Source organism: Chrysoperla carnea, chromosome 2 (assembly GCF_905475395.1).
Source record: "Chrysoperla carnea chromosome 2, inChrCarn1.1, whole genome shotgun sequence".
In the NCBI taxonomy this organism is placed as follows: Eukaryota; Metazoa; Arthropoda; class Insecta; order Neuroptera; family Chrysopidae; genus Chrysoperla; species Chrysoperla carnea.
Genome location: NC_058338.1, coordinates 43,689,839 through 43,703,935, shown reverse-complemented (window position 1 = coordinate 43,703,935; position 14,097 = coordinate 43,689,839). Strand labels below are relative to the sequence as shown.

Genomic DNA, 14,097 nt, shown 5'->3' with positions numbered 1-14,097 from the left:
ATTTATTAAATTCTGACACAAGCCATTTCGCGATCTTGTATGTTGGTGAGTTGATCCCGGATACAATGGGCCGCATACCATCTCCTTCCTTGTGAATTTTCGGCAATCCGTACAATCTAGAAGTTAGTGGGTTTGATGATTGTAACTTCAAACGATCTCTGCTTCCAATCAGCACCTGACATTGTTTGATCACCTCTTTTACCTCTTTGATATTCTTTTGGAGTGGATCCTTCTCGACACGTTCATATGGTCCTTCCCGTAATAGTTTTTCCATCCGTCGAATGTAATCTTCTTTATCTAAAACAACAACAGCATTACCTTTATCTGCCTTGGTGATTGTGACTCCTTTTTCCGTAAGCGATTTTACAGCTTTGTGATGAGTTATATGATGGTTGATTTCTTTTTCCTCTGGTCGTAGGATGGGTAAAACGTTTCTCCTGATCTGGTGCTTTACACTTTCTGGAGCCCTTTTGATGGTTGTTTCTACGTCCGCGATGATGTCAATGATCGGTGTTTTTAGGGGTTTCAAAGAAAAATTGAGACCTTTATTTAATAATTGCAGTTCCTCCGTTGAAAGTTCCTTTGTTGATATGTTTTTAACTATATTCAGTTGATTATGAATGGCTGTTTGTCTTGGTTTATTATCATTCCTCCTGTCATTGCTGGTCATTTGTTTTGCCCTGGGTTGTTGAACTGAAATGAGCGATAACAATTTCTTGTTGTGTCGATCATATGTCTGCTCCATTTTGTGGTCAATGATTTCGTTGATTTTCCGGTACCATAATAGCCAATTCTGGAAATCCTTCTCGTTAAGATCTTTGGTCAGCATTAAGTGTAGTTTGTATTTTTCCGTTTCAATATTGCTGCGTGAACAGTAAAGTTGACTTTTTTCCAAGACTAACCATTTATATTTCGCGAACTCAACTGCTTTTCGAGCATTCGGACTGTTGGAGCTAGAATTAATACATAAAAATTTTGGAAATACCTTTGCTTTTAAACAATTGTTTAAAAACGATATATCCGCTGAAAGAGAACGAAATTTTAATGATAATTTAAAAAACTTACATAACTGCTCCTTTGGTCTGGGCACCAAATTATTATTCAAATTAAGATGAGCATTTCTGTGGGCTGTATTATGCATTTTGTTAAAATATATCCCCTTAAGGACCCACAATAAAAATATTTAGCTAGATTATAAAATTATTAATTAGCTAGACCGGTTTCGATTGCTTTGGCAATCCTCTTCAGTAGCATTAAACCTCTTAAAATTAAAAAGTCTTAAAATTAAAAAATATTTACAAATCCGAAAAAAGAACCGCATCAATCTGAAACAAATAATAATAAAATATTACCCTTAAAATTAAAATAAAATTATTTACCCGATTATAATAATAATAAATCTTTATGTTACACCCTCTGAAATAATGTAACTGCCTGCTTTCACCTAAAACACAATAAAATATTAAGTTTTAATCCTAAGATAGGATTATCGTTATGAAAATATCAGAAAACTAAGGGATTAAGCCTGAAAATAAAATGTAAGATAAGAAACGTTGTAAATATAAAATAAAATAAAAAACACAGAAATAAAAATAAAAATAAAGAGAAAATTAGATTACCAACAAATTAAAAATTTTAATCCTCGGTATACCTAAAACAGAATAAATAATTAGAATTTAGAAAAACCTGCAACAAACCAAAATAAAATTTAACGAAAATAAGCAAATTACAAACAAAAATTAAAAAATAAAAATAGAATTAATTAAAGAACAATAGAATAAGTATTACCAAATGAAGTAAAATGGTGTACCTAAAACAGAAGAAATTATTAATTAGCGTACCTAAAACAGAAGAAATTATTAATTAGTGTACCTAAAACAGAAGAAATTATTAATTAGCGTACCTAAAACAGAAGAAATTATTAATTAGTGTACCTAAAACAGAAGAAATTATTAGTTAGTGTACCTAAAACAGAAGAAGTTATTAGTTAGTGTACCTAAAACAGAATAAAATATAAAATAAATAAAAAATGAAAGTGAGCAAAATTATAAAAATACAAGAAAATACGTTGAAAAAATAAAAAATTTACCAAATGACAAACTGAAACAAACAAAAAATCAAATTAAGTAAAAATGATAAGCAAAAATAAAAAATAAAAATTAAATCAAAAAATAATAATAGGAAAGATAAATAAAAAAGATGAAAAATAGCATAAAATATCGATTCTCGAGACAACACAAATGAAACAGGTAACTAAACGAAACCCTGCCCAAATTGTGTTGTTTTTCGATCACCATTCAAATAAAACAGGTAAAAAGTGTACACCACAAGTATAATTAAGCAATAAACTTAATCGTCACATGTACTCTAGTTAACTGTTAAAAATTTGGTGATTTTCGCTTGTCTTATATGCTTCGTTCGTTGAGGTACCTGCCCTTGATTGGTTCTTTTATTTGAATCCAATGGCTGGCCGACCTTTGTTGATTGGCTGGCATCTACACATAGGCTGTACAGGTCAGAGAATGGTACTGGACCTTTGTCGCTATTCAAAGCGTTCTTTCCCATTCTGTTGATGTACAAACTTTCGTAGGCATCAAGTTTCGATGGAATGTTGACTAATTTTAACAACTTTATCTCACCGATCTGATGTCCCGTTTCCATGGCGTGTGATGCCACTGATGACTTTTCCTTCCTTTTATTGTTGAAATGCGCTATATGCTCTTTGTAGCGTACGCTAAGGGAACGGGCTGTTTGGCCAATATAACCTTTCGAGCAATCTGCGCAATCAACTTTATATATACCTGACTTTTTGTTGTTTGGAATACGATCCTTCGTATTACATAACATTGACCTCAATTTCCCTTTCGATGTATATGCCACTTGTAGGTTTGTGTTATATTTTTGCATGGCCTCCGATACTTGGCTGGTTTTTTTGCCATAAAAGGTCAATGATGTTCTTAGGACTGGTTCTTCCGTTGACAATGTTGTTGTTTCTTTAAGGGACTTCCGCCATTTCGCCTTTTTCAATAATTGGTCAATTACGTTGGTTGAATATCCGTTGAGTACCGCCACATTTTTTATGTAATCCAATTCCTTCTTATAGTTTGTTGTTGATAATGGGTATGTTGTTAACCTGTGAACAAGAAAATTAAAAGCGGCCATTTTGTGGCTCCAATGAGAAAAGGAGTCCTTTGGAATAAACCTATCTACATTTGTCGGTTTCCTGTAAATGTTGAACGCCAACTTATCGCTATCTCTGGATATTTCGAGATCCAGAAATGGTAATTTTTCATCCTGCTCCTCTTCAACGGTGAACTTGATGCTGGGTTCCGCTTTATTCAAAAATTCCAAAAAATCGTGTACGCTCGTTTTCTTAGTATCTATAATTGTAAATATGTCATCTACATAACGATACCAATGTTGTGGGAAATACTCCGCTGCTTGTTTTAAATTCCTTTCCAATCTTGACATGAATATGTTTGCTAAAAAAGGGCTCAATGGGTTGCCCATACTGGTTCCATGTACCTGCTTATAAAATTTTTCATTAAATTGGAAATAAGTTTGTTCCATGCATAATCTGGTTAATTGGAGATATTCTCCTCTTTCCAGTTCAGGCACATTGTTCTCCGTCAACCATTCCTCCAGGTGGTCCAACGCTTTATTAATTGGCACACTAGGAAAAAGGGCCGTTACGTCAAAAGATACAAACTTATCCCCATCTACTAAATTTACACCCTTAAGTTTTTCTATGAGTTCCATAGAATTCAAGACACTATCACCTGTCGGCTTGTTGAATTTATTAAATTCTGACACAAGCCATTTCGCGATCTTGTATGTTGGTGAGTTGATCCCGGATACAATGGGCCGCATACCATCTCCTTCCTTGTGAATTTTCGGCAATCCGTACAATCTAGAAGTTAGTGGGTTTGATGATTGTAACTTCAAACGATCTCTGCTTCCAATCAGCACCTGACATTGTTTGATCACCTCTTTTACCTCTTTGATATTCTTTTGGAGTGGATCCTTCTCGACACGTTCATATGGTCCTTCCCGTAATAGTTTTTCCATCCGTCGAATGTAATCTTCTTTATCTAAAACAACAACAGCATTACCTTTATCTGCCTTGGTGATTGTGACTCCTTTTTCCGTAAGCGATTTTACAGCTTTGTGATGAGTTATATGATGGTTGATTTCTTTTTCCTCTGGTCGTAGGATGGGTAAAACGTTTCTCCTGATCTGGTGCTTTACACTTTCTGGAGCCCTTTTGATGGTTGTTTCTACGTCCGCGATGATGTCAATGATCGGTGTTTTTAGGGGTTTCAAAGAAAAATTGAGACCTTTATTTAATAATTGCAGTTCCTCCGTTGAAAGTTCCTTTGTTGATATGTTTTTAACTATATTCAGTTGATTATGAATGGCTGTTTGTCTTGGTTTATTATCATTCCTCCTGTCATTGCTGGTCATTTGTTTTGCCCTGGGTTGTTGAACTGAAATGAGCGATAACAATTTCTTGTTGTGTCGATCATATGTCTGCTCCATTTTGTGGTCAATGATTTCGTTGATTTTCCGGTACCATAATAGCCAATTCTGGAAATCCTTCTCGTTAAGATCTTTGGTCAGCATTAAGTGTAGTTTGTATTTTTCCGTTTCAATATTGCTGCGTGAACAGTAAAGTTGACTTTTTTCCAAGACTAACCATTTATATTTCGCGAACTCAACTGCTTTTCGAGCATTCGGACTGTTGGAGCTAGAATTAATACATAAAAATTTTGGAAATACCTTTGCTTTTAAACAATTGTTTAAAAACGATATATCCGCTGAAAGAGAACGAAATTTTAATGATAATTTAAAAAACTTACATAACTGCTCCTTTGGTCTGGGCACCAAATTATTATTCAAATTAAGATGAGCATTTCTGTGGGCTGTATTATGCATTTTGTTAAAATATATCCCCGAAATCCCGAATAAAATATATCCCGGAAAATCAACGAAATCATTGACCACAAAATGGAGCAGACATATGATCGACACAACAAGAAATTGTTATCGCTCATTTCAGTTCAACAACCCAGGGCAAAACAAATGACCAGCAATGACAGGAGGAATGATAATAAACCAAGACAAACAGCCATTCATAATCAACTGAATATAGTTAAAAACATATCAACAAAGGAACTTTCAACGGAGGAACTGCAATTATTAAATAAAGGTCTCAATTTTTCTTTGAAACCCCTAAAAACACCGATCATTGACATCATCGCGGACGTAGAAACAACCATCAAAAGGGCTCCAGAAAGTGTAAAGCACCAGATCAGGAGAAACGTTTTACCCATCCTACGACCAGAGGAAAAAGAAATCAACCATCATATAACTCATCACAAAGCTGTAAAATCGCTTACGGAAAAAGGAGTCACAATCACCAAGGCAGATAAAGGTAATGCTGTTGTTGTTTTAGATAAAGAAGATTACATTCGACGGATGGAAAAACTATTACGGGAAGGACCATATGAACGTGTCGAGAAGGATCCACTCCAAAAGAATATCAAAGAGGTAAAAGAGGTGATCAAACAATGTCAGGTGCTGATTGGAAGCAGAGATCGTTTGAAGTTACAATCATCAAACCCACTAACTTCTAGATTGTACGGATTGCCGAAAATTCACAAGGAAGGAGATGGTATGCGGCCCATTGTATCCGGGATCAACTCACCAACATACAAGATCGCGAAATGGCTTGTGTCAGAATTTAATAAATTCAACAAGCCGACAGGTGATAGTGTCTTGAATTCTATGGAACTCATAGAAAAACTTAAGGGTGTAAATTTAGTAGATGGGGATAAGTTTGTATCTTTTGACGTAACGGCCCTTTTTCCTAGTGTGCCAATTAATAAAGCGTTGGACCACCTGGAGGAATGGTTGACGGAGAACAATGTGCCTGAACTGGAAAGAGGAGAATATCTCCAATTAACCAGATTATGCATGGAACAAACTTATTTCCAATTTAATGAAAAATTTTATAAGCAGGTACATGGAACCAGTATGGGCAACCCATTGAGCCCTTTTTTAGCAAACATATTCATGTCAAGATTGGAAAGGAATTTAAAACAAGCAGCGGAGTATTTCCCACAACATTGGTATCGTTATGTAGATGACATATTTACAATTATAGATACTAAGAAAACGAGCGTACACGATTTTTTGGAATTTTTGAATAAAGCGGAACCCAGCATCAAGTTCACCGTTGAAGAGGAGCAGGATGAAAAATTACCATTTCTGGATCTCGAAATATCCAGAGATAGCGATAAGTTGGCGTTCAACATTTACAGGAAACCGACAAATGTAGATAGGTTTATTCCAAAGGACTCCTTTTCTCATTGGAGCCACAAAATGGCCGCTTTTAATTTTCTTGTTCACAGGTTAACAACATACCCATTATCAACAACAAACTATAAGAAGGAATTGGATTACATAAAAAATGTGGCGGTACTCAACGGATATTCAACCAACGTAATTGACCAATTATTGAAAAAGGCGAAATGGCGGAAGTCCCTTAAAGAAACAACAACATTGTCAACGGAAGAACCAGTCCTAAGAACATCATTGACCTTTTATGGCAAAAAAAACCAGCCAAGTATCGGAGGCCATGCAAAAATATAACACAAACCTACAAGTGGCATATACATCGAAAGGGAAATTGAGGTCAATGTTATGTAATACGAAGGATCGTATTCCAAACAACAAAAAGTCAGGTATATATAAAGTTGATTGCGCAGATTGCTCGAAAGGTTATATTGGCCAAACAGCCCGTTCCCTTAGCGTACGCTACAAAGAGCATATAGCGCATTTCAACAATAAAAGGAAGGAAAAGTCATCAGTGGCATCACACGCCATGGAAACGGGACATCAGATCGGTGAGATAAAGTTGTTAAAATTAGTCAACATTCCATCGAAACTTGATGCCTACGAAAGTTTGTACATCAACAGAATGGGAAAGAACGCTTTGAATAGCGACAAAGGTCCAGTACCATTCTCTGACCTGTACAGCCTATGTGTAGATGCCAGCCAATCAACAAAGGTCGGCCAGCCATTGGATTCAAATAAAAGAACCAATCAAGGGCAGGTACCTCAACGAACGAAGCATATAAGACAAGCGAAAATCACCAAATTTTTAACAGTTAACTAGAGTACATGTGACGATTAAGTTTATTGCTTAATTATACTTGTGGTGTACACTTTTTACCTGTTTTATTTGAATGGTGATCGAAAAACAACACAATTTGGGCAGGGTTTCGTTTAGTTACCTGTTTCATTTGTGTTGTCTCGAGAATCGATATTTTATGCTATTTTTCATCTTTTTTATTTATCTTTCCTATTATTATTTTTTGATTTAATTTTTATTTTTTATTTTTGCTTATCATTTTTACTTAATTTGATTTTTTGTTTGTTTCAGTTTGTCATTTGGTAAATTTTTTATTTTTTCAACGTATTTTCTTGTATTTTTATAATTTTGCTCACTTTCATTTTTTATTTATTTTATATTTTATTCTGTTTTAGGTACACTAACTAATAACTTCTTCTGTTTTAGGTACACTAACTAATAATTTCTTCTGTTTTAGGTACACTAATTAATAATTTCTTCTGTTTTAGGTACGCTAATTAATAATTTCTTCTGTTTTAGGTACACTAATTAATAATTTCTTCTGTTTTAGGTACGCTAATTAATAATTTCTTCTGTTTTAGGTACACCATTTTACTTCATTTGGTAATACTTATTCTATTGTTCTTTAATTAATTCTATTTTTATTTTTTAATTTTTGTTTGTAATTTGCTTATTTTCGTTAAATTTTATTTTGGTTTGTTGCAGGTTTTTCTAAATTCTAATTATTTATTCTGTTTTAGGTATACCGAGGATTAAAATTTTTAATTTGTTGGTAATCTAATTTTCTCTTTATTTTTATTTTTATTTCTGTGTTTTTTATTTTATTTTATATTTACAACGTTTCTTATCTTACATTTTATTTTCAGGCTTAATCCCTTAGTTTTCTGATATTTTCATAACGATAATCCTATCTTAGGATTAAAACTTAATATTTTATTGTGTTTTAGGTGAAAGCAGGCAGTTACATTATTTCAGAGGGTGTAACATAAAGATTTATTATTATTATAATCGGGTAAATAATTTTATTTTAATTTTAAGGGTAATATTTTATTATTATTTGTTTCAGATTGATGCGGTTCTTTTCTTTTTTCGGATTTGTAAATATTTTTTAATTTTAAGACTTTTTAATTTTAAGAGGTTTAATGCTACTGAAGAGGATTGCCAAAGCAATCGAAACCGGTCTAGCTAATTAATAATTTTATAATCTAGCTAAATATTTTTATTGTGGGTCCTTAAGGGGATATATTTTAACAAAATGCATAATACAGCCCACAGAAATGCTCATCTTAATTTGAATAATAATTTGGTGCCCAGACCAAAGGAGCAGTTATGTAAGTTTTTTAAATTATCATTAAAATTTCGTTCTCTTTCAGCGGATATATCGTTTTTAAACAATTGTTTAAAAGCAAAGGTATTTCCAAAATTTTTATGTATTAATTCTAGCTCCAACAGTCCGAATGCTCGAAAAGCAGTTGAGTTCGCGAAATATAAATGGTTAGTCTTGGAAAAAAGTCAACTTTACTGTTCACGCAGCAATATTGAAACGGAAAAATACAAACTACACTTAATGCTGACCAAAGATCTTAACGAGAAGGATTTCCAGAATTGGCTATTATGGTACCGGAAAATCAACGAAATCATTGACCACAAAATGGAGCAGACATATGATCGACACAACAAGAAATTGTTATCGCTCATTTCAGTTCAACAACCCAGGGCAAAACAAATGACCAGCAATGACAGGAGGAATGATAATAAACCAAGACAAACAGCCATTCATAATCAACTGAATATAGTTAAAAACATATCAACAAAGGAACTTTCAACGGAGGAACTGCAATTATTAAATAAAGGTCTCAATTTTTCTTTGAAACCCCTAAAAACACCGATCATTGACATCATCGCGGACGTAGAAACAACCATCAAAAGGGCTCCAGAAAGTGTAAAGCACCAGATCAGGAGAAACGTTTTACCCATCCTACGACCAGAGGAAAAAGAAATCAACCATCATATAACTCATCACAAAGCTGTAAAATCGCTTACGGAAAAAGGAGTCACAATCACCAAGGCAGATAAAGGTAATGCTGTTGTTGTTTTAGATAAAGAAGATTACATTCGACGGATGGAAAAACTATTACGGGAAGGACCATATGAACGTGTCGAGAAGGATCCACTCCAAAAGAATATCAAAGAGGTAAAAGAGGTGATCAAACAATGTCAGGTGCTGATTGGAAGCAGAGATCGTTTGAAGTTACAATCATCAAACCCACTAACTTCTAGATTGTACGGATTGCCGAAAATTCACAAGGAAGGAGATGGTATGCGGCCCATTGTATCCGGGATCAACTCACCAACATACAAGATCGCGAAATGGCTTGTGTCAGAATTTAATAAATTCAACAAGCCGACAGGTGATAGTGTCTTGAATTCTATGGAACTCATAGAAAAACTTAAGGGTGTAAATTTAGTAGATGGGGATAAGTTTGTATCTTTTGACGTAACGGCCCTTTTTCCTAGTGTGCCAATTAATAAAGCGTTGGACCACCTGGAGGAATGGTTGACGGAGAACAATGTGCCTGAACTGGAAAGAGGAGAATATCTCCAATTAACCAGATTATGCATGGAACAAACTTATTTCCAATTTAATGAAAAATTTTATAAGCAGGTACATGGAACCAGTATGGGCAACCCATTGAGCCCTTTTTTAGCAAACATATTCATGTCAAGATTGGAAAGGAATTTAAAACAAGCAGCGGAGTATTTCCCACAACATTGGTATCGTTATGTAGATGACATATTTACAATTATAGATACTAAGAAAACGAGCGTACACGATTTTTTGGAATTTTTGAATAAAGCGGAACCCAGCATCAAGTTCACCGTTGAAGAGGAGCAGGATGAAAAATTACCATTTCTGGATCTCGAAATATCCAGAGATAGCGATAAGTTGGCGTTCAACATTTACAGGAAACCGACAAATGTAGATAGGTTTATTCCAAAGGACTCCTTTTCTCATTGGAGCCACAAAATGGCCGCTTTTAATTTTCTTGTTCACAGGTTAACAACATACCCATTATCAACAACAAACTATAAGAAGGAATTGGATTACATAAAAAATGTGGCGGTACTCAACGGATATTCAACCAACGTAATTGACCAATTATTGAAAAAGGCGAAATGGCGGAAGTCCCTTAAAGAAACAACAACATTGTCAACGGAAGAACCAGTCCTAAGAACATCATTGACCTTTTATGGCAAAAAAACCAGCCAAGTATCGGAGGCCATGCAAAAATATAACACAAACCTACAAGTGGCATATACATCGAAAGGGAAATTGAGGTCAATGTTATGTAATACGAAGGATCGTATTCCAAACAACAAAAAGTCAGGTATATATAAAGTTGATTGCGCAGATTGCTCGAAAGGTTATATTGGCCAAACAGCCCGTTCCCTTAGCGTACGCTACAAAGAGCATATAGCGCATTTCAACAATAAAAGGAAGGAAAAGTCATCAGTGGCATCACACGCCATGGAAACGGGACATCAGATCGGTGAGATAAAGTTGTTAAAATTAGTCAACATTCCATCGAAACTTGATGCCTACGAAAGTTTGTACATCAACAGAATGGGAAAGAACGCTTTGAATAGCGACAAAGGTCCAGTACCATTCTCTGACCTGTACAGCCTATGTGTAGATGCCAGCCAATCAACAAAGGTCGGCCAGCCATTGGATTCAAATAAAAGAACCAATCAAGGGCAGGTACCTCAACGAACGAAGCATATAAGACAAGCGAAAATCACCAAATTTTTAACAGTTAACTAGAGTACATGTGACGATTAAGTTTATTGCTTAATTATACTTGTGGTGTACACTTTTTACCTGTTTTATTTGAATGGTGATCGAAAAACAACACAATTTGGGCAGGGTTTCGTTTAGTTACCTGTTTCATTTGTGTTGTCTCGAGAATCGATATTTTATGCTATTTTTCATCTTTTTTATTTATCTTTCCTATTATTATTTTTTGATTTAATTTTTATTTTTTATTTTTGCTTATCATTTTTACTTAATTTGATTTTTTGTTTGTTTCAGTTTGTCATTTGGTAAATTTTTTATTTTTTCAACGTATTTTCTTGTATTTTTATAATTTTGCTCACTTTCATTTTTTATTTATTTTATATTTTATTCTGTTTTAGGTACACTAACTAATAACTTCTTCTGTTTTAGGTACACTAACTAATAATTTCTTCTGTTTTAGGTACACTAATTAATAATTTCTTCTGTTTTAGGTACGCTAATTAATAATTTCTTCTGTTTTAGGTACACTAATTAATAATTTCTTCTGTTTTAGGTACGCTAATTAATAATTTCTTCTGTTTTAGGTACACCATTTTACTTCATTTGGTAATACTTATTCTATTGTTCTTTAATTAATTCTATTTTTATTTTTTAATTTTTGTTTGTAATTTGCTTATTTTCGTTAAATTTTATTTTGGTTTGTTGCAGGTTTTTCTAAATTCTAATTATTTATTCTGTTTTAGGTATACCGAGGATTAAAATTTTTAATTTGTTGGTAATCTAATTTTCTCTTTATTTTTATTTTTATTTCTGTGTTTTTTATTTTATTTTATATTTACAACGTTTCTTATCTTACATTTTATTTTCAGGCTTAATCCCTTAGTTTTCTGATATTTTCATAACGATAATCCTATCTTAGGATTAAAACTTAATATTTTATTGTGTTTTAGGTGAAAGCAGGCAGTTACATTATTTCAGAGGGTGTAACATAAAGATTTATTATTATTATAATCGGGTAAATAATTTTATTTTAATTTTAAGGGTAATATTTTATTATTATTTGTTTCAGATTGATGCGGTTCTTTTTTCGGATTTGTAAATATTTTTTAATTTTAAGACTTTTTAATTTTAAGAGGTTTAATGCTACTGAAGAGGATTGCCAAAGCAATCGAAACCGGTCTAGCTAATTAATAATTTTATAATCTAGCTAAATATTTTTATTGTGGGTCCTTAAGGGGATATATTTTAACAAAATGCATAATACAGCCCACAGAAATGCTCATCTTAATTTGAACAAAAAATTATATTGACCGAATCGCTTTGGACCCTCCAATTTTCGAGTACAAAATTAGTAAAATTTGAAAAACGTGATTTTTACGATTTTCGTCCCTCAAAAAGTCTTTGAAAAGTTTTTTGTAACCTAAAGTTTGACTTTTAATTGTTAAGGTAGCGCGCGGAAAAACCACCCAAAAATATCGTTTTTCTAGTCTATACATGCTAGAAATATGGGATTTTCACCAATCGATTCGAAATAAAGTCAAATTAACAAAATCGAAAAATTTCATTTTGAACAACGCAAACCCTGAAAAATCAGGAAAAGTGTTTTACGATTTTCCGGGGGGTTTCGTTGTTCATCTTTCTAGCATGTATATAACAGAAAAGTAGTTATTTTTGGGCAACAAGCACTTAAACTTTAAATCAAGCACTTTTTGCATTGAAAGTCTTCAACGTATTGCTATTTATTAGAGAAAAGTGAGGAAATTTTAATACGTCATTTTGTAAAATAAACAAATGGTATTGTTTTTTGGATAAATTTTAAATTTTCACAATAACTATTTAGAACTTAAGGCACTGGCACAAAATTTCTATTTGTTACAGCATGGTGACTCAATATTCGTTAATAGGTGATTAATAATCCCGTAATTATTGAAAGTAAAATGGTGTGTGGTGCCTACAACGATGGTCGTCTAGGATTATCTAAATTATTTTTCCCTGAGCATGAAAAAATTTAACCGAAATGTAAATGATTTATTATTCATTTGAACATTCTTTAGAATATATTTTGTATTTACCCGTTTAATAAGATTTCTAATGTCTTGGCAGGTTGAGTCAGTTACAATCCCTTCGAGACTATAAACTTTTGGTAAATAATATGAATCATATTGTTTAAATTTGTTCATATTTTGAAATGATACTTGAAGTTGACGTTCCATAAAATATTTAGACAATGTTCGATAATATTTAATATCTGAATTTAAAGTACCAAACATTAAAATTTTGGAAAATTTATTTTATAATTTAAAAATAAATTAAATACATAATATATATTCAACATACTATATACTATGTCTAGGCGTAATCAGTTGAATTGCTAATAAAATAGTCAAAGCAAAAAAACAAAATGTAAAAACCGTACGAAGGGTCCCGACCTTACCCTATTGTTAAGTTTCGAAATTTTCGAACTCAATTTTCTATTTAATTTTTAATCATTGTTTATATAATTAACATACAGGTTGAGCTAAGATGAATAGATATAGGATCAAACTACTACAAAGCAATAAACCTGAATAGTTCAATTTTTTACATCAATACTATAAAAATACACATCAATATGAAAAAAAGTACACGCGAGTGGGAATCGATCCTACAACTTCCAATTTACCGGGTCAGAACTCTGAGCTATTAAGTTGTACCTACATAATCTGTATACTAATCTACTTCCAAATATTGATTTTCCAAACTTTTATACTGCTATACGGTAAACCAAACGTTGTGGGTTCGATTCCCGTTCTTGTTCCTGATTTTGAATATCACAAATATTAAAATTGTTCATATAAAGTTCCTTATATGTTATTTGGATCTCTTAGGGGAGTGTGAAACTACGTTTTGCAAGCCAAAAAAAAGTGGTACTACCTGCGTAATATAGGTAAAAAACTGAAATAAGTCAAAATTTGTAGTTTTTCACCTATTACGCAGGTAGTACAACTTTTTTTTGCTTGCAAAAAAATTTATTAAAAAACTACAAAAAAGGCACAGAAGTGTAAAAAGTAATTTTAATATATATATATTTTAACAATAATTTTCTTGTGAGCAAAATTACCTTTTGAGACTTTTGAATTCAATGCGCTAATCCAGATTTCTAAAG

The 14,097-nt window shown here is 32.8% G+C and overlaps 2 protein-coding genes across 2 annotated transcripts; both read left to right on the top strand.

Moving 5' to 3' along the window:
* The first annotated feature begins 5,007 nt into the window (after positions 1-5,007).
* LOC123292712 lies at positions 5,008-6,654 on the top strand. Its single transcript, XM_044873426.1, has one exon. The coding sequence runs from the start codon at positions 5,008-5,010 to the stop codon at positions 6,652-6,654; it is 1,647 nt and encodes a 548-aa protein (XP_044729361.1).
* Positions 6,655-8,807: 2,153 nt separating this feature from the next.
* Positions 8,808-10,979, top strand: LOC123292711. The gene has a single exon (XM_044873425.1). The coding sequence runs from the start codon at positions 8,808-8,810 to the stop codon at positions 10,977-10,979; it is 2,172 nt and encodes a 723-aa protein (XP_044729360.1).
* Positions 10,980-14,097: the final 3,118 nt, after the last annotated feature.